Source organism: Oncorhynchus tshawytscha, linkage group LG34 (genome assembly GCF_018296145.1).
Source record: "Oncorhynchus tshawytscha isolate Ot180627B linkage group LG34, Otsh_v2.0, whole genome shotgun sequence".
NCBI classification, from domain to species: Eukaryota; Metazoa; Chordata; class Actinopteri; order Salmoniformes; family Salmonidae; genus Oncorhynchus; species Oncorhynchus tshawytscha.
This window is the reverse complement of record NC_056462.1, coordinates 14,945,274-14,970,220: the sequence shown is the minus strand read 5'-3', so window position 1 is coordinate 14,970,220 and position 24,947 is coordinate 14,945,274. Positions and strand designations below refer to the sequence as shown.

At 43.4% G+C, this 24,947-nt stretch overlaps 1 protein-coding gene across 3 annotated transcripts in view; it reads left to right on the top strand.

Annotated features, from left to right (window-relative positions):
* Positions 1–24,947, top strand: part of LOC112232041 (mothers against decapentaplegic homolog 1-like) — a 34,295-nt gene that overhangs the window by 6,762 nt on the left and 2,586 nt on the right. The window contains exons 2-6 of one of the 3 annotated variants that reach the window (XM_042311861.1): positions 15,576–16,192; positions 20,440–20,721; positions 21,822–21,938; positions 24,060–24,281; positions 24,627–24,883. In XM_042311861.1, coding sequence (XP_042167795.1) covers positions 15,793–16,192; positions 20,440–20,721; positions 21,822–21,938; positions 24,060–24,281; positions 24,627–24,883 — 1,278 coding nt within the window. In that variant the 5' untranslated portion in view covers positions 15,576–15,792. Of the gene's footprint in view, positions 1–15,575; positions 16,193–20,439; positions 20,746–21,821; positions 21,939–24,059; positions 24,282–24,626; positions 24,884–24,947 lie in introns of all 3 variants that reach the window. The other 2 variants (XM_042311860.1, XM_042311859.1) reach the window with 2 other exon arrangements.

The following is a 24,947-nucleotide window of genomic DNA, read 5'->3' as shown; positions in this document are numbered from 1 at the left end:
TCTGAGATTCCCAAAGATTGGAAAGCAGCTGCGGTCATCCCCCTCTTCAAAGGGGGACACTCTTGACCCAAACTGCTACAGACCTATATCTATCCTACCGTGCCTTTCTAAGGTCTTCGAAAGCCAAGTCAACAAACAGATTACCGACCATTTCGAATCTCACCATACCTTCTCTGCTATGCAATCTGGTTTCAGAGCTGGTCATGGGTGCACAGCCACGCTCAAGGTCCTAAACGATATCTTAACCGCCATCGATAAGAAACATTACTGTGCAGCCGTATTCATTGATCTGGCCAAGGCTTTCGACTCTGTCAATCACCACATCCTCATCGGCAGACTCGACAGCCTTGGTTTCTCAAATAATTGCCTCGCCTGGTTCACCAACTACTTCTCTGATAGAGTTCAGTGTGTCAAATCGGAGGGTCTGCTGTCCGGACCTCTGGCAGTCTCTATGGGGGTGCCACAGGGTTCAATTCTTGGACCGACTCTCTTCTCTGTATACATCAATGAGGTCGCTCTTGCTGCTGGTGAATCCCTGATCCACCTCTACGCAGACGACACCATTCTGTATACTTCCGGCCCTTCTTTGGACACTGTGTTAACAACCCTCCAGGCAAGCTTCAATGCCATACAACTCTCCTTCCGTGGCCTCCAATTGCTCTTAAATACAAGTAAAACTAAATGCATGCTCTTCAACCGATCGCTACCTGCACCTACCAGCCTGTCCAACATCACTACTCTGGACGGCTCTGACTTAGAATACGTGGACAACTACAAATACTTAGGTGTCTGGTTAGACTGTAAACTCTCCTTCCAGACCCATATCAAACATCTCCAATCCAAAGTTAAATCTAGAATTGGCTTCCTATTTCGCAACAAAGCATCCTTCACTCATGCTGCCAAACATACCCTTGTAAAACTGACCATCCTACCAGTCCTCGACTTTGGCGATGTCATTTACAAAATAGCCTCCAATACCCTACTCAACAAATTGGATGCAGTCTATCACAGTGCAATCCGTTTTATCACCAAAGCCCCATATACTACCCACCATTGCGACCTGTACGCTCTCGTTGGCTGGCCCTCGCTTCATACTCGTCGCCAAACCCACTGGCTCCATGTCATCTACAAGACCCTGCTAGGTAAAGTCCCCCTTATCTCAGCTCGCTGGTCACCATAGCATCTCCCACCTGTAGCACACGCTCCAGCAGGTATATCTCTCTAGTCACCCCCAAAACCAATTCTTTCTTTGGCCGCCTCTCCTTCCAGTTCTCTGCTGCCAATGACTGGAACGAACTACAAAAATCTCTGAAACTGGAAACACTTATCTCCCTCACTAGCTTTAAGCACCAACTGTCAGAGCAGCTCACAGATTACTGCACCTGTACATAGCCCACCTATAATTTAGCCCAAACAACTACCTCTTTCCCAACTGTATTTAATTTTTATTTATTTATTTATTTTGCTCCTTTGCACCCCATTATTTTTATTTCTACTTTGCACATTCTTCCATTGCAAAACTACCATTCCAGTGTTTTACTTGCTATATTGTATTTACTTTGCCACCATGGCCTTTTTTGCCTTTACCTCCCTTCTCACCTCATTTGCTCACATTGTATATAGACTTGTTTATACTGTATTATTGACTGTATGTTTGTTTTACTCCATGTGTAACTCTGTGTCGTTGTATCTGTCGAACTGCTTTGCTTTATCTTGGCCAGGTCGCAATTGTAAATGAGAACTTGTTCTCAACTTGCCTACCTGGTTAAATAAAGGTAAAATAAATAAAATAAAAATCTAGCTTGGTAGTTATTGTGTCTGATGACTAACAAGGTGATACTGAAACCTTACCAATCACATTACCTTTGGTTTCTCATTTACATTTTTACCACTCCTGTTCTCAGAACATTCTGTATAAAGCTAATGTAGGTTTATCAGAGTAGCCCAAACCCTCCCCATTCTATACAGTCCAGAGTAGGGCACAACAACACCAGCCCCATTCTATACAGACCAGAGTAGGGAATAACACCGGCCCCATTCTATACAGACCAGAGTAGGGCACAACAACACCAGCCCCATTCTATACAGACCAGAGTAGGGCATAACACCGGCCCCATTCTATACAGTCCAGAGTAGGGCACAACAACACCAGCCCCATTCTATACAGTCCAGAGTAGGGCATAACAACACCAGCCCCATTCTATACAGTCCAGAGTAGGGGATAACAACACCAGCCCCATTCTATACAGTCCAGAGTAGGGCACAACAACACCGGCCCCATTCTATACAGTCCAGAATAGGGCACAACACCAGCCCCATTCTATACATTCCAGAGTAGGACACAACACCGGCCCCATTCTATACAGTCCAGAGTTCTTCTATACAGTCCAGAGTAGGGCACAACAACACCGGCCCCATTCTATACAGACCAGAGTAGGGCACAACAACACCATCCCCATTCTATACAGTCCAGAGTAGGACACAACAACACCGGCCCCATTCTATACAGACCAGAGTAGGGCACAACAACACCATCCCCATTCTATACAGTCCAGAGTAGGGGCACACAACAACACCAGCCCCATCTATACAGTCCAGAGTAGGGCACAACACCGGCCCCATTCTATACAGTCCAGAGTAGGGCACAACAACACTGGCCCCATTCTATACATTCCAGAGTAGGGCACAACAACACTGGCCCCATTCTATACATTCCAGAGTAGGGCACAACAACACCGGCCCCATTCTATACATTCCAGAGTAGGGCACAACAACACCGGCCCCATTCTATACATTCCAGAGTAGGGCACAACACCGGCCCCATTCTATACAGTCCAGAGTAGGGCACAACCAGCCCCATTCTATACAGTCCAGCCCCATTCTATACAGTCCAGAGTAGGACACAACACCGGCCCCATTCTATACAGTCCAGAGTAGGACACAACACCAGCCCCATTCTATACAGTCCAGAGTAGGGCACAACAACACCGGCCCCATTCTATACATTCCAGAGTAGGACACAACACCGGCCCCATTCTATACAGTCCAGAGTAGGGCACAACAACACCGGCCCCATTCTATACATTCCAGAGTAGGACACAACACCGGCCCCATTCTATACAGTCCAGAGTAGGGCACAACAACACCGGCCCCATTCTATACAGTCCAGAGTAGGGCACAACACCGGCCCCATTCTATACAGTCCAGAGTAGGGCACAACAACACCGGCCCCACACAGTCCACACAACACCGGCCCCATTCTATACAGTCCAGAGTAGGACACAACACCGGCCCCATTCTATACAGTCCAGAGTAGGGCACAACAACACCGGCCCCATTCTATACAGACCAGAGTAGGGCACAACAACACCAGCCCCATTCTATACAGACCAGAGTAGGGCACAACACCGGCCTCATTCTATTTTGACTGGTCCACAGACAACCCCATATGAGCATTGTCTGTTTCAAGCGTGAATATAATCCCATTTTTCATTTTTCATACAGTAATTGTCACGTTCTGACCTTAGTTCTTTTGTTATGTCTTTGTTTTAGTATGGTCAGGGCATGAGTTGGGTGGGTTGTCTATGTTAGTTTTTCTATGATTTGCTATTTCTGTGTTTGGCCTGGTATGGTTCTCAATCAGAGGCAGCTGTCAATCATTGTCCCTGATTGAGAACCATACTTAGGTAGCCTGTTTTCTATTGTTTCGTGGGTGATTATTTTCTGTCTTTGTGTATGTCACCAGGCGGGACTGTTTTGTTTCGTATCATTCTCGTTGTTATTTTTGTTTTAGTGTTCTGAGTTGAATAAATATCGTCATGAACACGTACCACGCTGCGCTTTGTTCCGATCCTTGCTACTCCGCGTCAGAAGAAGAGGACAAGCATGACAGAATCGCCCAGCACCAAGGACCAAGCAGCGTGGTAATGGGCAGCAGCAGCAACAGCAGCGATCTCAGGACTCCTGAACATGGGAGGAGATCCTGGACGGCAAAGGACCCTTGACACAGGCTGGGGAATATCGCCGCCCCAAGGCAGAGCTGGAGGCAGCAAAAGCTGAGAGGCGGCGGTATGAGGAGGCAGCATGGCAGCGCGGCTGGAAGCCCGAGAGGCAGCCCCAAAAATGTATTGGTGGGGGGCACACGGGGAGTGTGGCGAAGTCAGGTAGGAGACCTGCGCCAACTCCCCGTGTTTACCGTGGAGAGAGAGGGACCAGGCAGGCACCATGTTATGCTGTGAGGCGCACGGTGTCCCCGGTGCGGTACATAGCAGCGCCTCGTATCTTCCGGGCTAGGTTGGGCATCGAGCCAGGTGCCATGAAGCCGGCTCAGCGCATCTGGTCTCCAGTGCGTCTCCTCGGGCCGGGGTACATGGCACCAGCCCTACGCATGGTGTCCCCAGTTCGCCACTATAGCCCAGTGTGGGCTATTCCACCTCGCCGCACTGGCCTGGCTACGGGGAGCATTCAGCCAGGTAGGGTTGGGCAGACTCGGTGCTCCGGTGCCACCTCCACGCACCAGCCCTCCGGTGGCAGCCCCCTCTCCGTCTCCTCCCTACAGGTGCTCCCGTCTGTCCAGAGCTGCCGGAGTCGCCCGTCTGTGCGGAGCCGCCGGAGTCGCCCGTCTGTCCGGAATCTCCTGTCCTTTCGGGACCCATTGCTAGGATCCCCAGTCCGAGGTCGGCGGCGAGGGTCGCCGCTCGAAAGAGGCCACGGAGGCGGTTGAGGAGGCGGACAAAGACTATGGTGGAGTGGAATCCACGTCCCGCGCCAGAGCTGCCCCCGCGGACAGACACCCACCCAGACCCTCCCCTATAGGTTCTGATTTTGCGGCCGGAGTCCGCAGCTTTGGGGGGGGTAATGTCACGTTCTGGCCTTAGTTATTTTGTTATGTTTTTGTTTTAGTATGGTCAGGGCGTGAGTTGGGTGGGTTGTCTATGTTAGTTTTTCTATGATTTGCTATTTCTGTGTTTGGCCTGGTATGGTTCTCAATCAGAGGCAGCTGTCAATCGTTGTCCCTGATTGAGAACCATATTTAGGGAGCCTGTTTTCTATTGTGTGTCGTGGGTGATTATTTTTGGGCTTTGTGTATGTCACCAGAAAGGACTGTTTTGTTTCGTATCATTCTCATTGTTATTTTTGTTTTAGTGTTCTGAGTTGAATAAATATCGTCATGAACACGTACAACGCTGCGCTTTGGTCCGATCCTTGCTACTCCTCGTCAGAAGAAGAGGACGAGCGTGACAGTAATGCTGATCAAACTCTGATCATATATCGGTCATACATTATAGATCCCCCTCACGTTGGAGATTAGTAGATTCTAATGATGGCAATTGACAGAAGAAACGTCCTGTCTTTTTTTGACTGAAATAGCTAAATAAAATGTACCGTTTTTAACTGTGAGCGAAAGTCACACCTATTCCCTTCAGATCCTCATGTTTGGAAATACCCAAGTAAGGTCTGGACTGGAGAAATCCAGAAGATCTAATCCAAGTGTATGATGTTGTTGACAGTAGGTGATTGTGTAGAGAGCCCTGTCTGTCCAGATGTTCCTGTTACAGTCTATCAGTCTCTACTTTCCTGGAATCCTCCATCTGAATTGGATTACAAGTTGTTTTTTTGCAGCTGGTCTGGAGCGTGTGGTGAGATGGGCTGTCGACTGACTGACTGTCTGAGTGACTGACAGACTGACTGTCTGACTATCTGCCTCACTTACTGACTGACTGTCTGACTGAGTGACTGTCTGACTGTCTGACTATCTGACCAACTTACTGACTGAATGTCTGAGTGACTGACTGTCTGACTATCTGACTGAATGTCTGAGTGACTGACTGTCTGAGTGAGTGACTGACTGACTGACTATCTCACTGACTTACTGTCTGACTGAGTGACTGTCTGACTATCTGACCGACTATCTGACTGACTGACTATCTGACTGTCTGACTGACTCTGACAATCTGACTGACTGACTCTCTGTCTGACCGACTGACTGTCTGACTATCTGACCGACTGTCTGACTGTCTGACTGACTATCTGGCCAACTGTTTGACTGACTGTCTGTCTGATTGTCTGACTGACTGTCTGTTTGACTGTCTGACTGGCCCATCAAAGCAGGGTTGTGTTTGAGATTGACAGACAAGAGCTGTCTTTGGTATTGAGTTGTGTATCATTGCTTTTTAATTTGATCTCCTTTTCCGTTCATGGAAAGGGAATCTCATCCCAGAATGGCGGGAAAACCTGTTAGAGAGAGAATGGTTTATTTCAAATTCAATAATTTACCATTTACAAAGTCATAAATACACAATAAAATCTACAACTTAAAAATACATATTTTCTGGTACTGTAACGTACAGTACCAGTCAAAAGTTTGGACACACCTACTCATTCAAGGGTTTTTCTTTATTCTTTACTATTTTCTACATTGTAGAACAAGTATGAAGACATCAACACTATGAAATAACACATATAGAATCAGGTAGTAACCAAAAAGGTGTTAAACAAAACAGATTATTCAAAGTAGCCACACTTGCCCTTGATGACAGCTGTGCACACTCTTGGCATTCTCTCAACCAGCTTCATGAGGTAGTCACTTGGAATGCATTTCAATTAACAGGTGTGTTGTGACAAAGTAGGGGTGGTATACAGAAGATAGCCCTATTTGGTAAAAGACGAAGTCCATATAATGGCAAGAACAGCTCAAATAAGCAAAGAGAAATGACAGTCCATCATTACTTTAGGACATGAAGGTCAGTCAAACTGGAAAATTTCTAGAAAGTTTGAAATTTTCTTCAAGTACAGTCGCAAAAAACATCAAGGGCTGTGATGAAACTGGCTTTCTTGAGGACCACCACAGGAAAGGAAGACCCAGAGTTACCGCTGCTGCAGAGGATAAGTTCAGAGAGAAGAGACCCGCTTGGGCCAAGAAACATGAGCAATGGACATTAGACAGGTAGAAATCTGTCATTTAGATGTGTTGGAGAGTGAAGGAAAAGTAGCCAACAAGTGCTAAGCATATGTGGGAACTCCTTCAAGACTGTTGGAAAAGCATTCCAGGTGAAGCTGGTTGAGAGAATGCCAAGAGTGTGCAAAGCTGTCATCGAGGCAAAGCGTGGCTACTTTGAAGAATCTAAAATATAACACTTTTTTGGTTACTAAATTATTCTATGTGTTATTTCATAGTTTTGATGTCATCACTGTTTATTCTACAATGTAGAAAAGAAAAACCCTTGAATGAGTAGGTGTGTCCAAACTTTTGACTGGTACTATATATGTATACCGCACAGGAGCTGGTGGTACCTTAATTGAGGACAACGGGCTCGTGGTAATGGAGTGAGTGGAATTTGTGGAATGGTACTATGTGATTGATTCCATTCCAGCTATTATTATGAGCTGTCCTCCACTCAGCAGTCTCCACTGGTATACAGAATACATGTAAAGGTCAGGTAAAGATCACATAACAACACTGAGACAACGTTTTTACCATCCCTTTCCAATCATAACCCTTCCCATCCCCCTGTCCACCCATGGAGAGGTCGAGAGAGAGAGAGAGAGAGACATCTGTCCTCTCTTCTTCAGTCCTCTGAATGTTCTCCCTCTCCACCTGTGGAGAGACCTGCAGACCTAAACTGGAAGTGACGTTGCTGCTATGCAGGTGGTGGTGATGACAGAGACAGAGAGAAAGACATAAATATTACTAGAAAATATTCCTATTCATGAAAATCACAAGTGAAATATACTGAGACACAGCTTAGCCTTTTGTTAATCATCCTGTCATCTCAGATTTTCAAAATATGCTTTACAGCCAAAGCTAGACAAGCATTTGTGTAAGTTTATCGATAGCCTAGCATAGCATTTTGTCCAGCTAGCAGCAGGTAACTTGGTCACGGAAATCAGAAAAGCAATCAAATTAAAACGTTTACCTTTGATGAGCTTCGGATGTTTTCACTCACGAGACTCCCAGTTAGATAGCCAATGTTCATTTTTTCCAAAAATATTATTTTTGTAGGCGAAATAGCTTCGTTTGTTCTTCACGTTTGGCTGAGAAATCGAACTGAAATTACGGTCACGAAAACGCCGAAAAATATTCAAAATTAGCTCCATAATATCGACAGAAACATGGCAAATGTTGTTTATAATCAATCTTCAAGGTGTTTTTCAAATATCTATTCGATAATATATCCACCAGGACAATTGGTTTTTCAGTAGGACCGATTGGAAAAATGGCTACCTCTGTATTTTACGCGAGACTCACTCTGAGAGCCATCAGGTGACCACTTACACAATGTAGCCGCTTATGGGTGTTCTTCAACATAAATGCATAAAACTACGTCACAATGCTGTAGACACCTTGGGGAATACGTAGAAAAAGTAATCTGGTTGATAGCCCATTCATTGCTCAATAGGGACGCATTGGAACGCAGAGCTTTCAAAACACGAGGCACTTCCGGATTGGATTTTTCTCAGGCTTTCGCCTGCAATATCAGTTCCGTTATACTCACAGACAATATTTTTACAGTTTTGGTAACTTTAGAGTGTTTTCTATCCTAAGCTGTCAATTATATGCATATTCTAGCATCTTGTCCTAACAAAATATCCCGTTTACTTTGGGTATGTTATTTTTCCAAAAATGAAAATACTGCCCCCTAGTCACAACAGGTTTTAACAAACTATAGTTTTGGCAAGTCGGTTATCTACTTTGTGCATGACACAAGTCATTTTTCCAACAATTGTTTACAGACAGATTATTTCACTTATAATTCACTGTATCACATTTCCAGTGGGTCAGAAGTTTACACACACTAAGTTGACTGTGCCTTTAAACAGCTTGGAAAATTACAGAAAATTATGTCATGGTTTTAGAAGCTTCTGATAGGCTAATTGACATAATTTGAGTCAATTGGAAGTGTACCTGTCCACAAAACGATGTATTTCAAGGCCTACCTTCAAACTCAGTGCCTCTTTGCTTGACATCATGGGAAAATGAAAAAAAATCCAAGACCTCAGAAAAAAAAGGCTTGTAGACCTCCACAAGTCTGGTTCATACTTGGGAGCCATTTCCAAATGTCTGATGAAGGTACCATGTTTATCTGTACAAACAATAGTACACAAGTTTAAACACCATGGGACCACGTAGCCGTCATACCGCTCAGGAAGGAGATGGTCATGCGTTCTGTCTCCTAGAGATGAACGTGAAAATGGGTGGGCTTTTACCAATGCGAAAAGTGCAAATCAATCCCAGAACAACAGCAAAGGACCTTGTGAAGATGCTGGAGTAAACAGGTACAAAAGTATCTATATCCACAGTAAAATGAGTTATATATCGACATAACCTGAAAGGCTGCTCAGCAAGGAAGAAGCCACTGCTCCAAAACCACCATAGAAAAGCCAGACTACGGTTTGCAACAGCACATGGGGACAAAGATCGTACTTTTTGGAGAAATGTTCTCTGGTCTGATGAAACAAAAATATAACTGTTTTGCCATAATGACCATAGTTATGTTTGGAGGAAAAAGGGGGAGGCTTGCAAGGTGGATCAGGGAATCGAAGAACATCATCCCAACCGTGACGCCCCATAGAGACTGGGGACCGGCAGCATCATGTTGTGGGGGTGCTTTGCTGCTAGGTGGGACTGATGCCCTTCACAAAATAGATGGCATCATGAGGCAGGGAAATTATGTGGATGTATTGAAGCAACATCTCAAGACATTAGTCAGGAAGTTAAAGCTTGGTTGCAAATGGGTCTTCCAAATGGACAATGACCCCAAGCATACTTCCAAAGTTGTGACAAAATGGCTTAAGGACAACAAAGTCAAGGTATTGGAGTGGCCATCACAAAGCCCTGGCCTCAATCCTATAGAAAATTGCGTGTGCGAGCAAGGAGGCCTACAAACAGCTCTGTCAGGAGGAATGGGCCAAAATTCACCCAACTTATTGTGGGAAGCTTGTGCAAGGCTACCTGAAACATTTGACCTAAGTTGAACAATTTAAAACCAATGCTACCAAATACTAATTGAGTGTATGTAAACATCTGACCCACTAGGATTGTGATGAAAGAAATAAAAGCTGAAATAAATCATTCTCTCTACTATTATTCTGACATGTCACATTCTTAAAATAAATTGGTGATCCTAAGACAGGGAATTTTTTACTAGGACAGGGAATTTTTTACTAGGATTAAATGTCAGGAATTGTGAAAATCTGAGTTTAAATGTGTTTGGCTAAGGTGCATGTAAACTTCCTACTTCAACTGTACTTCCTCCCATATGGCTGAAACACAATGCTGCTCCAATGTGGTGTCATGGGAGTGGGCCTGGCCCTGGTCAGCAGCAGGCCAGACAGAGGATATCTGCCCTCAAGCCCAGGTTTACCTTGATGTAGCTTATCTCTCTCTTTCTCCATCTCTCTCACACACACACATACAATAAAACATACCCTCGCATACATACCTCTCCCCTCCCCTTACACCGCTTTTTAAATTAGTAAATGTATTTGCGCGGCTAGGCTAAATATAGGAGGAGCTTTCAGCTTCCCTGTCAGCGTGGTTAGCAATAGCAGGCCTCCAATGGCACCCCGCCACACACACACACACACACACACACACACACACACACACACACACACACACACACACAGCTGTTATAAACAGCACCTGTTCTCACAGAACCATCACTGCCTGTTGGTCTGTAGTAGTAGTACTAGCAGTAGTACTAGTAGTAGTAGTAGTAGCAGTAATAATAGTAGTAGTAGTAGCAGCAGTAGTAATGGTAGTAGTAGTAGTAATGGTGGTAGTAGTAGTAGTAGTAATAGTAGCAGTAGTAGTGGCAGTAGTAATAGTAGCAGTAGTAGTAGTAATAGTAGTAGTCATTGTAGCAGTAGTAGTAGCAGCAGCAGTAGTAGTGGTAATAGTAGTAGTAGTGGTAATAGTAGCAGCAGTAGTGGTAATAGTAGTAGTAGTAGTAATAGTAGCAGTAGTAGTAGTAGTAGTATTAGTAGGAATAGTAATAGTAGTAGCGGTAGTAATAGTCGTAGTAGTAATAGTAGCAGTTGTAATAGTAGTAGTAGTGGTAATAGTAGTAGTAGTGGTAATAGTAGTAGTAATAGTAGTAGCAGCAGCAGTAGTGATAATAGTAGTAGCAGCAGTAGTAATAGTAGTAGTAGTAGTAATATCAGTAGCAGTGGTAATAGTATTAGTATTATTAGTAGCAGTAGTAGTTGTAGTAGTAGTAGTAGTAGTAGCAGCAGCAGTAGTAGTAGTAGTAGAAGTAGCAGCAGCAGTATTAGTAGTAGCAGTAGTAGCAGTAATCATAGTAATAGTAGTAGTAGTAGTATTAGTAGCAGTGGGAATAGTAGTAGTAGTAGTAGTAGCAGCAGTAGTGGTAATAGTAGTAGTAATAGTAGCAGTAGTGATACTAGCAGCAGCAGTAGTAATAATAGTAGTAGTAGTAGCAGCAGCAGTAGTAGTATTCGTAGCAGTAGTAATAGTAAGAGTAGTAGTAATAGCAGTAGCAATGGTAATAGTATTAGTATAGTAGTTGTAGTAGTAGAAGTAGCAGCAGTAGTGGTAGTAGCAGCAGTATTAATAGCAGTAGTAGCAGTAATATTAGCAGTAGTAGTAGTAGCAGCAGTAATCGTAGTAGAGCAGTGGTAGTAGTAATAGTAGTAGCAGTAGTAGTAGTAGTAATAGTAGTAGTAGTAGTAGTAGTAGTAGTAGTAGTAGTAATATTAGAGGTAGTAGTAGTAGTAATAGTAGCAGCAGTAGTAATACTAGTAGTAGTAATAGTAGCAGCAGCAGCAGTAGTAATAGTAGCAGTAGTTATAGTAGTAGCAGCAGTAGTAGTAATAATATTAGAGGTAATAGTAGTAGTAGCAGCAGCAGCAGTAGTGATAATAGTAGTAGCAGCCGTAGTAATAGTTGTAGTGATACTAGCAGCAGCAGTAGTAATAATAGTAGTAGTAGGAACAGCTGTTACAGTTTTCTTCCGTTGAAAGAGAGTCGGACCAAAATGCAGCGTGGTATTCTTGATACATATTTAATAACGATGAGAAAACGAACAATACAAAAACAACAAACGGAACGTGAAAACCTATACAGCCTATCTGGTGACAACAAACACAGAGACAGGAACAATCACCCACGAAACACTCAAAGAATATGGCTGCTTAAATATGGTTCCCAATCAGAGACAACGAGAATCACCTGCCTCTGATTGAGAACCGCCTCAGGTAACCATAGACTTTGCTAGAACACCCCACTAAGCCACAACCCCAAATCTACAAAAAAAAAAACATACATAAACACAACACAAAATAAACCCATGTCACACCCTGGCCTGGCCAAATAAAGAAAGAAAACACAAATTACTAAGACCAGGGCGTGGCAGCAGCAGTAGTAGTATTTGTAGCAGTAGTAATAGTAAGAGTAGTAGTAATAGCAGTAGCAATGGTAATAGTATTAGTATAGTAGTTGTAGTAGTAGAAGTAGCAGCAGTAGTGGTAGTAGCAGCAGTATTAATAGCAGTAGTAGCAATAATATTAGCAGTAGTAGTAGTAGCAGCAGTAATCGTAGTAGAGCAGTGGTAGTAGTAATAGTAGTAGCAGTAGTAGTAGTTGTAGTGATACTAGCAGTAACAGTAGTAGTAATAGTAGTAGTAGGAGTAGCTGTTAGGTTTTCTTCCGTTGAAAGTAGTAGCACCAAATGCAGCGTGGTATTCTTAATACATATTTAATAACAGATGAGAAAAGCAGTAATAACAGTAAAAGTAAATGGAACATGAAAACCTATACAGCCTATCTGGTGACAACAAACACAGAGACAGGAACAATCACCAGCAGTAGTAAACACTAAAGAATATGGCTGCAGCAAATATAGTTCCCAATCAGAGTCAGTATTAGAAGCAGCAGGAATATTAGTATAGTACATAAACACAACAGTAAAATAAACCCATAGTCAACCCTAGTAGCCTAGCAGTATTAATGGTAGTAAACAAAATTAGTAAGACCAATGGTAGTAGTAATATTATTAGTAGCAGTAGTAATTGTAGCAGTAGTAATAGTAGCAGTAGCAGTAGTAGTATCAATAGTAATAGTATTAGTATAGTAGTAGTAGTAAACAGTAATAGTAGTAGTAGTAATGGTAGCAGTAGTAATAGTATTAGCAGTGTTAATGGTAGTAGTACTATTAGTAGTAGCAGTAGTAATAGTAGTAGCAGTAGTAATAGTAGTAGTAGTAGTACTAGTATCAGTAGTAATAGTAGGTGTAGTATCAGTAGTAGTAGTAGTGGTAGTAGTAATAGCTGCCGTAGTAGTAGTATTATTATTAGTAGCAGCAGCAGTAATAGTAATAGTAGTAATAGCAACAGCAGTTGTAGTAGTAGTAGTAGCAGCAGTTGTAATAATAGTAGTAGTAATAGTAGTAGTAGTACTAGTAGTAGTAGCAGTAGTAATAGTAGCAGCAGCAGTAGTGATAATAGTAGTAGCAGCTAGTAATAGTAGTAGTAATAATAGTCAGTAGCAGTGGTAATAGTATTAGTATTATTAGTAGCAGTAGTAATAGTAGTAGTAGTAGTAATAGTGTAACAGTAGTAGTGGTAGTAGAAGCGGTGGCCATGCGCTGCTTCAGTTTCAAACCTGACTGTGCTGCTCTGAGACCTTCAACTGTTCTGCCTTGCTCTTAGGGACCATGCTGGTCATTTATGAACATTTGAACATCTTGGCCATGTTCTGTTATAATCCCTCCACCCAGGTATGGGCCAGAAGAGGACTGGCCACCCCTGTTACAATAGCCTGGTTCCTAGTAGTATTAGGTTTCTTCCTAGGTTTTGCCTTTCTAGTTTTCCTAGCCAGTAGTAGTAGCAGTTGTAGTAATTTTAGTAGTAGTAAAAGTTCAGCAGTAGTAGTAGCAATTTGAGATATCAGTGGTAATAGTATTAGGGCTATTAAATAGCATTTGATTTGTAGTTTGTAATAGTAGTAGCAGCAGTAATCGTAGTAGCCAGTAGTAGTAGCAGTAGTAGTAGTAGTAGCAGCAGTAATCAATAATAGTAGTAGTAACAGTAGCAGCAGCAGTAGTAACAGTAGTAGTAGCAGTAGTAGTAGTAGTAGTTGTAATAGTAGTACTACTAATCGTAGTATTAGTAGTAGTAGCAGCAGTAATAATAATAGCAGCAGTAGTAATAATAGTAGTAGTAGTAAATAGCAGCAGCAGTAGTAACAGTAGTTGTAGTAGTAGTAGTAGTAGTTGTAATAGTAGTAGCAGCCGTAATAGTAGTAGTAGTAGTAGTAGTAGTAGCAGTAATAATAGCAGCAGCAGTAAATAATTGTAATAGTAACAGTAGCAGCAGCAGTAGTAACAGTAGTAGCAGTAGTAGCAGTAGTAATAATAGTAGTAGTAATAGTAGCAGCAGTAGTAGTAGTGGTAGCAGCAGTAGTAGTAATAGTAGCAACAGCAGTATTAATAGTAGTAGCATTAGAAGTATTAGTAGTAGCAGTGGTAATAGTAGGAATAGTAGCAGTACCTGACTCAGTGGGTGTACAAATATGATACTTGTGTGTGTATTTTTGTCATGGTGGATAGATACAGTATATAACGTTTACAATTAAATGGATGTACAATAAAGCAGAGATTTATGTGGGTACCTGAAAAGTGGGTACCGTAGGCTATACTATCCTCAACCGAAATTCTACTTGTTTCCATCTCTGCTGATATTTTCAAAAGGAATATGAACTATTGAGTCCCTGGTCTCTTATTTCCCCCCCAGATGGAGAGAGTGGGCTTGTTTCTCCTGGTGAATTGGTGTCAGGGGACCTCAGTGAATGGGGCACATTTGTCCTGATTTTCACCATGCATTTCCTCTTTTATTGGCCTGGATGTCGCTAGCTGATTCCTGCACTTAAAGCAGTTTGTTGCTGAGTGTTTTATAGAACATTCTTTTGATAATATAAAAACCCAGTGTAGTCAATAAAGTTCTGTTTCCTTTCAAGTGCGGCCAAATCCTACCTCAACAATTCTGCTTTGTTGGTCTAATTAAATTGATGTTTTATGTGTATTTTCTTATTCAACTAAATCATTTGGATAATGAATGTTATTGGATAATGCAATGTAACTGCCCCATTGATATGGCAGAGTTCTATGATCTAATGTCCTTTCTAGCATACTTCCCAGAATGCATGCCCAATACATGACTTCATTCTACTTAGTTTGCTAGTGTTGATATTGAAACAGAGGTCTCTCTGAGTGACATTTGAGAGTGGTTATGTGACGGGGCCGTGTGTACAGGAAGTTATCTGGAGAATGGCTGCTGACTGTAATGGGACAGTGTTCATTGTGACCCCACTGCTGTCAATTCCCAGAAGACATAAAACATTGACATCATTGGCCCTCTCTCCTCGCACGGCCAATAGAGAGAATCACTCCGTTTCCTTTGGAGGGTAGCTAGTTGCTTTCCAGGCAAGATTAGTGGAAACACTGATATATCTTCCTTCAACTGTCCACTTGAAGGGAATCTGTTGAACTCTGTTTGTCTATGTTAGAAGTGTTATGGATGTCATTAGCATTGGTTTAATCTCCATCTTCCTCCTAGGTGTCCTGTTCAGAAGTTCTGTCCTGAAGCTTTGAAGACTGAGGACTACCCAGCCATCTCAGTGGCACCTAAAAAAATACAACAGCAGCTTCTAACCTCCAACTTTTTCCCTCACCAAGTGGACTATCTCTCCATTGTAAAACCCAACCCCGCACACTCACGTGTAGCGTCCCGACAACGCCACGGTCGCAACAGGCGACAAGACACGAACGTCACCATGAACGTCACCTCCCTGTTCTCCTTCACCAGCCCGGCCGTCAAGCGCCTCCTCGGCTGGAAACAAGGAGACGAAGAGGAAAAATGGGCGGAGAAAGCCGTGGACGCGCTGGTGAAGAAACTGAAGAAGAAGAAGGGAGCAATGGAGGAGTTGGAGAGGGCTCTGAGCTGCCCGGGTCAGCCCAGTAACTGTGTCACCATCCCTCGCTCCCTGGATGGAAGACTCCAGGTGTCCCACAGGAAGGGCTTACCCCATGTTATCTACTGTAGGGTGTGGAGGTGGCCTGACCTGCAGTCTCATCATGAGCTCAAGGCTCTGGAGTGCTGTGAGTACCCGTTTGGCTCCAAGCAGAAGGATGTCTGCATCAACCCGTACCACTACAAGAGAGTGGATAGTCCAGGTGAGTGGGGAGGGGGGTATATTATAGCATGAGAGTAGAGGTCGACCGATTATGATTTTTCAACGCCGATACCGATTTATTGGAGGACCAAAAAAAGCCAATACCGATTAATCGGCCAATTTTTATTTATTTATTTGTAATAATGACAATTACAACAATACTGAATGAACACTTATTTTAACTTAATATAATACATAAATAAAAATCAATTTAGCCTCGTTAAATAAATAATGAAACATGTTCAATTTGGTTTAAATAATGCAAAACAAAGTGTTGGAGAAGTAAAAGTGCAATATGTGCCATGTAAAAAATCTAACGTTTGAGTTCCTTGCTCAGAACATGAGAACATATGAAAGTTGGTGGTTCCTTTTAACATGAGACTTCAATATTCCAAGGTAAGAGGTTTTAGGTTGTAGTTAATATAGTGTTTATAGGACTATTTCTCTATACCATTTGTATTTCATATACCTTTGACTATTGGATGTTCTTTTAGGCACTGTAGTATTGCCAGTGTAACAGTATAGCTTCCGTCCCTCTCCTCGCCCCTACCTGGGCTCGAACCAGGAACACATCGACAACAGCTACCCTCGAAGCAGCATTACCCATGCAGAGCAAGGGGAACAACTACTCCATGTCACAGAGCGAGTGACGTTTGAAACGCTATTAGCGCGCACCCCGCTAACTAGCTAGCCATTTCACATCGGTTACACCAGCCATTAGGCTGATAGGCTTGAAGTCATAAACAGCGCTGTGCTTGCGAAGAGCTGCTGGCAAAACGCACGAAAGTGATGTTTGAATGAATGCTTACGAACCTGCTGCTGCCTACCATCGCTCAGTCAGACTGCTCTATCAAATCATAGACTTAATCATAACATAACACACAGAAATATGATCCTTTGGTCATTAATATGGTAGAATCCGGAAACTATAATTTCTAAAACAAAACGTTTATTATTTCAGTGAAATACGGAACCGTTAGGGATGCCACCCGTTAAGATAAAATACCAAAGTCAAAATATTCTTGTTACATGGCACAACCTTCAATGTTATGTCATAACTACGTAAAATTCTGGAAAATTAGTTCGCACTGAGCCAGGCTTCCCAAACTGTTGCATATACACTGACTCTGCGTGCAATGAACGCAAGAGAAGTGACACAATTTCACCTGGTTAATATTGCCTGCTAACCTGGATTTCTTTTAGCTAAATATGCAGGTTTAAAAATATATACTTCTGTGTATTGATTTTAAGAAAGGCATTGGTGTTTATGGTTAGGTACAGTCGTCCAACGATTGTGCTTTTTTCGCGAATGCGCTTTTGTTAAATCATCCCACAGCGTTGCATTGATTATATGCAACACAGGACACGCTTGATAAACTAGTAATATCATCAACCATAACTAATGATTATGATTGATTGATTGTTTTTTACAAGATAAGTTTAATGCTAGCTAGCAACTTACCTTAGCTTACTGCATTCGCGTAACACGCAGTCTCCTCATGGAGTGCAACGAGAGGCAGGTGGTTATAGCGTTGGACTTGTTAACTGTAAGTTTGCAAGATTGGATCCCCCGAGCTGACAATGTGAAAATCTGTCATTCTGCCCCTGAACAAGGCAGTTAACCCACCGTTCCTAGGCCATCATTGAAAATAAGAATGTGTTCTTAACTGACTTGCCAAGTTAAATAAAGGTATACAAAATAAAAATAAATAATTCAATAAATAAACAAAAAAAATCTGCAAAATCGGTGCCCAAAAATACCGATTTCTGATTGCCATGAAAACTTGAAATCGGCCCTAATTAATCGGCCAGTCCGATTAATCGGTCGACCTCTACATTAGAGGGTTTATGTTGTGCTGAAAAGTTAACGTAAAATTATCATCAAGGATGATGTGCTTTTTCATTAAGTTTTGTGGAAATATATCAAAAGTTTCTCCACTAGATCTTTCCAGCCTAATTCCCCATTTACTTCATGTTTGATTTATGACCCCTTTCGAAATGTGTTTTGATAGTTCCTACATTTCCTATGATCCTTCACATCACTCTTGAACATGAAACATTAATGGTGAATCATACACATAACCCCATAACATATCCACCCCAGCAGCCTGTTCCTCCCCTATCATCAGCCGTATGTTATCTCGTCTCTGCTCGTGGCTTTCCCCTTCCCATGGTTTCTGCAGATGTTCTCCCCATGTCAGCCAGGTGTTCTAATCTGTCTGAACTCAGACTCCGGAGAAACAAAACACCACCACACACTATAGATATGCCTCAGAAATATCAGCTGTGTGTGCTTGTGTGCGTGTACTGTATTTATGCATGTGTGTGCGTGTGCCTATACGCATGCACGTGTATGTGTACGTGTGTATGTGTTGTTGTATGTGAAACCGAAAGATATTTGTTTCCCTAATGGACAGGGGGCATCAAATGTCCTTGTTTGTCTGTCTGCTAAGCAGAAGATGAGGCCCAGCTGACTAGACAGAAACAGCTGTCCACAGGGTGCTACAGGAAGGGGGGCGAGTGTGTGTGTGTGTGTGTAGCAGGAAATTCCAGCCGGGGGAGAATGAGGGCTTTGTTTTTGGCATGCTCTGTGCGACCGGTCGGTCCCGGGGAACACACACACCACACACACGTGGTGTTTCTCTGAGGAAGAAGGGGACAGGAAGCAACACACAATGGGAGGGAGGAGCGGATGCCCGCCTCACACACTTGTTTTAACAACTGGGCTGTAGCACCTGTCCGTCCACACCTCCCCCATCACACACACACACACACACACACACAGAGAGAGAGACACAGACAGAGAGAGACACAGACACAGAGCTAGTCCCAAAGCAGTAACACCAGGATAGAACAGATAACATGAAACGCCCTGACACTAGTTTTATATAGAACAATAGCCAGGGTTCAGACTCGACCTTGGGATTTGGTTATGCAATAGTATTCAATAGGAGATAAATAATAATTAGAATTTAAAACAACTTTTGACCAGTAATCTTTCTCATTGTAGCATTTTATTGGGATAGGGGATACCTAGTCAGTTGCACAACTGAATGCATTCAACCGAAATGCGTCCTTTGCATTTAACCCAATCAGAGAGGTGTGGGGGTCTACCTTAATTGACACCTGGGGAGCAGTTGTTGCTGAGGTTTAACTAACTGCCTTACTCAAGGAAAGAACGGCAGATTTTTCACATTGCCAGCTTGGAGCTTTGAACCAGCGACTTTTCAGATTACTAGCCCAACGCTCTTAACTGCTGGGCTACCTGCCTCCATTGACAAAACTCTTAGTTTCAGTATTATTTAATGATATATTAATTACCTATTTGTGGATATTGGTGGAACAGATCTCTAGTGGTTTATATCTGATCTCATACCTCTGAATGGACCTCACATCACCATCCAGCCACAATCATATTTTTCTCCATGTGATAGATTCTTCATAAATGGACTCACTCACCTCAGAGATGTTTTCTCTGAACAGGATGTCTGGTACAGAGGCCAAATACTGCTGGCTAAACCAACACGCTGCAAGCTGCAATTCCAAAAATTCAGGGGCATCTGCAAATGTGCACAGCGAATAGAGAGAGAGAGGGAGGAGGGAAAGAGAGAAAGACAGAGAGAGGCATTTTATGATGCTGTAATTAAAGAACTCTGTCCATCCTGGCTCTGTGTGTGTGTGCGCGCGCTAACTGGACTCATGGGGCTTAGGGACACAAAGAGAGGGCTAACCCCCTACCCTCGCTACCCACAATACCCTTGCTAGCAGGGTCAGCCTTTGCATCATAGCAGGTATTCAACTAAAAAGGTTCTGTACATCTCAATGAAACTAAATGGGGAATAATAGGTCTGCTGAGAGTTGTAAAGGCTAGAATATTTAATGATTGGAATATTGATTATAGAGCAGAGTGTATTTGGATGTGCCTTTCATTTGAAACGTAAACTGGCCTCACCTATTATGAATGTGTAATATAGTGTCTATCTATGCAAGAGACCCGGCAGCCATTTTGTGCAGAATCGGGCCATAACTTACCATTCAAAGCAGTATAGAGATACAGAAACTGCTCGTGTAACTAACCTTGGGTCGTGTTCATTAGAGTACACAACAGAAAACATTTAACAGCAGAAAACAAAATGTATTTCTTATTGGGCAAGTCCAGGTTGTCCCTCCATGTTTCTGTCTGTTTTCTTCGGTTCCATGCCAACTGAACATGACCCTGATGTCCTCTCTCCTTCCCCTCTGTCTCAGTGCTGCCCCCGGTGTTGGTCCCGCGGAATAGCGAGTTCAATGCCAAACACAGCATGCTACCACGCTTCCGCAACCCTCTGCACCAGAACGAGCCCCACATGCCCCAGAACGCCACCTTCCCAGAGTCCTTCTCCCAGGCGAACACCCAGATGAACTTCCCCCAGACACAGACACACTCCCCTGGGGGGAACAGCTACCCCGGCTCCCCTGGTAGTGGCAGCAGTGCAACCTTCCCCCACTCCCCCACCAGCTCTGACCCAGGCAGCCCGTTTCAGATGCCAGGTGAGCCGCCAGGTCAGATGCCAGGTACAATTCACTAATAACTTTTATAACGGTTAGTGTGGTAACAATGTATTGAATTATGCCATCCCCCTCTTGGGTATCTTGGGTACAAAACATTATGAACACCTTCCTAATATTGTGTTGCAGACCCTTTTCATCAGAACAGCCTCATCTGGCTGGGGCATGGTCTCTACACGGTGTCAAAAGCTTTCCACAGGGATGCTGGCCCATGTTGTCTCCAATGCTTCCCACAGTTGTGTCAAGTTGGCTGGATGTCCTTTGGGTGGTGGACCATTCTTGAGACACACAGGAAACTGTTGAGCTTGAAAAACCAAGCAGCGTTGCAGTTCTTGACACACTCAAACCAGTTCGACGTGGCACCTACTATCATACCCCGTTCAAAGGCACATCAATATTTTGTCTTGCCCATTCACCCTCTGAATGGCACACATACACAATCCATGTCTCAATTGTCTCAAGGCTTAAACATCCCTTATTTAACATGTCTCCTCCCCTTCATCTACACTGATTGAAGTGGATTTAACAAGTGACATCAATAAGGGATCATGGCTTTCACCTGGATTCACCTGGTCAGTCTATGTCATGGAAAGAGCAGGTGTTCATAATGTTTTGGACACTCGGTGTGTGTGTGTGTGTGCTTGGCAAATGGCTGATCCAATATAAACAATGGAATAGGCGAAGTAGCAATACACTTACTGTAGGTGATGACGGTAAGTAAAGGAGGTATGACAGGAATATTCAGGTAGCTGTACTTTATAGGTCAGCGTTTCCCAAACTTGGTCCTCGGGACTCCAACGAGTGCACGTTTTGGTTTTTGCCCTAACACTACACAGCTGATTCAAATGATCAAAGCCTGTTGGCTAGTGTTAGTAGTAGTGTTAGGGCAGAACCCTAAACGTGCACCCCTTGGGGTCCCGAGGACTTTGGGAAACCCTGGTGTAGGGTAGCATGTTGGACTAAACCAAAGGCTCTAAAACAGGTAAAGCTGGTAAGTCAATGTTCTGTATAGAGTGACAGTTGGAAGACTTCTTTCTCTCTGGTTTAAACCCCCTCCGACCCCTCTCCCTGCCCTCCTCCAGAGACCCCCCCTCCAGCCTACTTGCCCCCAGAGGAGCGGATGACTCAGGACTGCCCTCAGCCCATGGACACCAACCTGATGGTCCCCGCGTTGCCCCTGGAGATCAGCAACAGGCCAGGTAATCAGCTGTGACATCACCCTCTTAGAGCTGTCAGCGCCCCACCAGCTCGTACTACAGGTGCAAGGGGTTTTCTGGGTACAAGTACACAACCATGACACACTCTGCTTTTTATTTGTCGTGGTGAATCAAACTCAGTTTTAATAGGCTATGTAGTTGAAAGTAACACTTGAAAAGTAGTCGTGGTTGTTGGGGTTTGTGGCGGTGTTCATTAAAGTTCTCATGCATGCTGTAAAGCTAGTAATAAAAATGGATCTAGGTGCTTTCTCCCTCTGTTAAAATAAGGGGTGATTCATGTGATGACCTTGAGTTGGAAAAGATTAGCTAGAAAACTATTTCCTTCATATATTAATGTAATAATATAATAATAATAATAATAATACTATTAATAATAATAATAATTAATACTATTAATATATTAATTAAAATGGAATTTGATATGATCATTAATGCAGGGTAAATGGAAAATAACATGAATGCGTATCCATGTTCAGAAAAGCAGAGCATCTCACACCATTTTGAGGCATTAGGTTTTAGATTTTAGTATGATGAACACAAAAGCGTCAGTCTATACATGCAACCCAGAGGAAAGATCAGAGAGTCTGCCAATTAAATCTGGTCTCAGAGCAGATTTTACGAGGCCTTTAAAAGCTTCTGGCTGACATCATCTCTGCCGGTGGTAATTAACTGAAAGCTCGTTAAGAACTTGTTAAGAATTGGCCTCACTAATTTACATCCAACTTTTATATCTGAAACACTTGTTTCAAATTTGAAAAAAAAACCTTGTTGAGAACCCTTGTTTGCTACCACCTACCTCAACTGTGGTTCAGTCAATCGTTAGTTGCTGTGGAGATCTGGCAGTCCTACACATCACACATCTGAACAGACAGTCCATACGCAAAAGCCATGTAATGCCGCCAGTCATGCAGGCCGTTTACATGGCAAAAGATAATGTGTCAAAGGGGTTTTGTTTTTTGAAGTTGAAGCAATTTTGAAGTGTCTACAGTACACAGTCTGTGGATACTTTCAGCAGCCAAGGTATTGGGCAGAATTGTACAAACTGTTTTACGCTCGCTAAAACCAGTATTGCAATCTCCTTACCAATCTCCCTATATAATTGTTACGCATCCAGTCACAGTAGTATCCCCACCCACACAGATGGATATTGCAATGGGTGTGGAGAAATACTCCCTGGAAGTGGTGATTGGGGAATTTTCTGTCCTTCCCCAAGCTGCATCCTATGTAGAGTTCTAGAGGTCCGGGCCGTTTCCATTGTGGGCCGGGCCGATGGATCTAGGAAAAGCATAGACCAAATACACCTGATGGCCGCTACTCTCAGCAGAGGATGTTAGGGAGGAGTATGCCGCTTGGATAAACTCTCCCTCCCTTAAAGAGAGGGGGCCAGCTGGCATAAAGCTCACCCAAGATACCGGGCAGAGAGAGACGGCACCAGGCGGGCACCGGCTTGGTCTATTGACTGACTGCTTGACTCAATAAATACTGATTCCAGACCAGACTAGACTGCCCGCAGTCAGTGGACAGTATTTGATCAAGACTGGCCCTGTCCAGACTGACCACAGTCAGTCTACTGGGGTTGGATGGATTTGTCAGCATTGATTTTCTGTTTCTGTTGTATGCAAACATGACCTATAGCTCTCTGTGTGAACTCAGACTTAACGTCACATACCACACATTTCATACACCTTTCCCACGTTTTGTCATTGACATACAAATCACAATTTTTTTCTCTAATCCTAGTAAAGGAAGGAGATGAAAGATGAACATCTGCTATATCAGACTGCAGCTCAAAGTCAGACTAGACAGACAGACTTTAACAGAACAGAAGGCTTGATGCTCATGAGCCACTCCAGTCAATCTACACGTGCGTGTGTGTGTGCTTAAATGTCTCAGTGTGTGTGTGTGTGTGTGCGTGCCTGAGTGTGTATGTCTGATCACAAACACACATCTCACCCTTTCTGTGTGTGTTTGACATCCTGTACAGATGTTCAGCCGGTGGCCTATGAGGAGGACAAACACTGGTGCTTCATAGTGTACGACAAGCTGAACAACCTCCCTCTCATCCCTGTCTCCTCTCCTCCCGTTCTCCTCCCATTCTCCTAGATGTTCAGCCGGTGGCCTACGAGGAACCTAAACACTGGTGCTCTATAGTGTACTACGAGTTGAACAACCGGGTGGGCGAGGCATTCCAGGCCAACTCTACCAGCGTCCTGGTCGACGGCTTCACCGACCCGTCCAACAACCGCAACCGTTTCTGCCTGGGCCTCCTCTCCAACGTCAACCGCAACTCAACCATAGAGAACACCCGGCGACACATTGGCAAAGGTAAAAATAGCCATGGATGGGAACCCTCTTATTTTGCCTTATATTATCCCAAATATAAGGCCATGGACACACTGTCCACAGGACTGGTTCAATTGTTAGTGTCAGTGTTTATTTTTTTATTTGATTTAGTTCACCTTTATTTAACCAGGTAGGCTAGTTGAGAACAAGTTCTCATTTACAACTGCGACCTGGCCAAGATAAAGCAAAGCAGTGCGACAAAAAAATCAATCAATTAAGAATCCAAGCAAGTTGCCAGAGGCAAGAATATTCTATTCCATTCTAATCCAGTGTACTCTACTCTACTCCATCCTAGTCCCATGTAACCCTCTCTTCCCCTCTCCCCAGGAGTCCACCTGTACTATGTGGGTGGTGAAGTGTATGCTGAATGTCTGAGTGACAGCAGCATCTTCGTCCAGAGTCGGAACTGTAACTACCATCACGGCTTCCACCCCACCACCGTCTGTAAGATCCCCAGCGGCTGCAGCCTCAAGATCTTTAACAACCAGGAGTTTGCTGAGCTGCTGGCCCAGTCCGTCAACCACGGGTTTGAGGCTGTCTACGAGCTGACCAAGATGTGCACCATCCGCATGAGCTTCGTCAAGGTAACCGTCATAGACATACATCCCATAATATAGAGAATATAATGTTAAATGGTTCAGAATGAAT